The sequence below is a fragment of the Plasmodium reichenowi genome, chromosome 14 (assembly GCF_001601855.1).
Source record: "Plasmodium reichenowi strain SY57 chromosome 14, whole genome shotgun sequence".
NCBI classification, from domain to species: domain Eukaryota; phylum Apicomplexa; class Aconoidasida; order Haemosporida; family Plasmodiidae; genus Plasmodium; species Plasmodium reichenowi.
In genome coordinates this window covers 1,226,917-1,229,345 of record NC_033659.1, presented here as the reverse complement: position 1 = coordinate 1,229,345, position 2,429 = coordinate 1,226,917, and the positions used below count along the sequence as shown (strand labels likewise).

The 2,429-nt window shown below is 18.7% G+C and overlaps 1 protein-coding gene across 1 annotated transcript in view; it reads left to right on the top strand.

The window, feature by feature from the left end:
* PRSY57_1431600 (hypothetical protein) overlaps positions 1-2,429 on the top strand; it is a gene marked incomplete at both ends in the record, with an annotated part of 2,760 nt that continues 331 nt past the window's right edge. The window contains 2 exons of the mRNA XM_012909915.2: positions 1-27; positions 223-2,362. Coding sequence (XP_012765369.2) covers positions 1-27; positions 223-2,362 — 2,167 coding nt within the window. The remainder of the gene's footprint in view (positions 28-222; positions 2,363-2,429) is intronic.

Genomic DNA, 2,429 nt, shown 5'->3' with positions numbered 1-2,429 from the left:
TCCTGTCTGATAAATGTGTTGACTAAGGTAAGTGGTGTATGAATAAAAAAATTAACACAAATTCGTACATATAATAGGATATAAAATGTATAATGTATATTTTATTGTGTAATACTTTTTATTATTTTATTATTTTTTTTATTTTTTTTTTTTTTATATTTTTTTTTTTTTTTTTTTTTTTTTTTTTTTTTTTTTTTTTTATTTTTTATTTTTTCCATTTAGATAACTTATCCGAAAAATATCCAAAAGATTTTAAAGATCCTTAGTCATATTGTATTTATGAGTAATAAGGAAAAGGACATAACCATATTCAAGGATAACTACAACTTTTTATTAGATTTATACATGAATAGCAATATATCAATTAAAGAATATATCTTAAATATCCTAGTACAAATATTAAATAAGAATTATGAATATGTAGGTAGTTTGGTAGAATATATGAACAAAGAAAATTATCATAATGATAATAACAAAGTAGGTGTTCATGAAAAAGTATGTGATGATATCGTTTTATTTTATTTTAGTTATGATATAATATTATATACTCTATCTGCAAAGATAGAAAAACAACCATTTAAAGATAATATAATTTTTAATCATCCACATATTCCAAGTGAGTATAAAGCTAATCACAATATTAATAATGATATAAATAGTGATATGAATAATAATATTATTAATAACTTTCATTTCCATAGTATTTATAATAATTTAATAAATATTCCATACATTAAAGAAATAAATCTAGATATTGATAAGACAATAAGTGATAACTTTTATTCATTGTGGATATGTATCCTAAAATTGATATACAAAATGTTTCATCAAAAAAAAGAAGAAATAGTAAAGAAGATATGTTCTTTTTATATAGCAACTATTAATTATTTATATGAATATTTTAAAAATCAGACATTAGGAAAAATATCATATGAACTATCAAATTTATGTTTAGATGTTGTTATTGAATATATGTGTTTATTTATTATTCATGAAACACATAATTTTTATTTAACATATGAATCTATGAATATTAAAATGTTAACTAACGATATAATCAAAAGTACTATTTTAAAAGTGATTGAATTTAATTTTATTTTAAATGATGAAATAAAAATAGAAAAATGTATATATATATTACACCTGTGTTTAAGTATATACAAAAATGATATGAAAAATGAAAAATCAATTATATACACATATATAGCTCAATTTGTAATTATATATTTATTAAAAGTTTTATTGAAATATTTTAGTAAATATTTCAATTTCTATAATTACATCCAACAAAATCAAAACAAAAGGGCTGAACGAAATGATGCAAATAAAAATTATAATCTTCATAATAATAATAATAATAATAATTTTAATGATGATGTTCAAAAAAACGGCAACGTAATTTTTGATGAATATAAAACTATAGGAGAAGAAAAATCGAATAGAAATAAAAATAATATACCAGATATATCATTTGACATACAAGGTAATAATACAAATAATTATTGTTTGAATCATTTCAAGAATGATGTAAATAATAATAACAACAACAACAACAACAACAACAACAACAATAATGATAGTAATAGTAATAGTAATAGCAACAGTGAACAAATATATAATAAATTGAATCAATGTAATAAAAATCATATTAAATACATATATGATAATATTATAAATTATCAACATGATGAAAATTTTTTAAATGAATTTACGCATTTTCAAAATGATGTCAAAAAACTCTTCAATATAAATTATATAAATGATTATGATATTACTAAAACTTTTCTTAATTTTAATTTTTCAACAATTAATGAAGATAATTATAGCTATATAAATAAACATAGCGTCTTTACTTTAATTTCTATTTTATCTTTATATGAACCAAACTATCTAAATTATATTTTAATTACATTCTTAACATATTTCAAAATTAATATCCCTATCTTTATCTTTTCCTTTTTCTATCAATCACAATATATTCATAATAAAAATATACTCAATTCATTACTTATTTTTATTTATATATTAACACAGAATTATATATTCACACCATTCCCATCCATTTTTCTTCAAACCAACTTCCCAAGTATAACAAATACTCAAAGTTTTGAAAAATTAATGTATGATACAAATAAAAATAATCATTTGTTTACGTGTAACAAGGATGAACATACTTTGTTAATCATAGAAATATTGAAATTAATAAATAATATCCTAAATACAAATAAAGATATTTATATAGAGAAAAAAAATATCCTTCACCTCAGTACCATATCCACCAATTTAAATGGAACCAAAATATTCCACTCTTATAATTATAATTACATCCTTAGAAAAGTATTGAAATATGACGATTTTGCTAGTTAGCCAAAAAAAAAAAAAAAAAAAAAAAAAAAAAAAAAAAAAAAAAAAAAAAAAAAAAAAAAAAA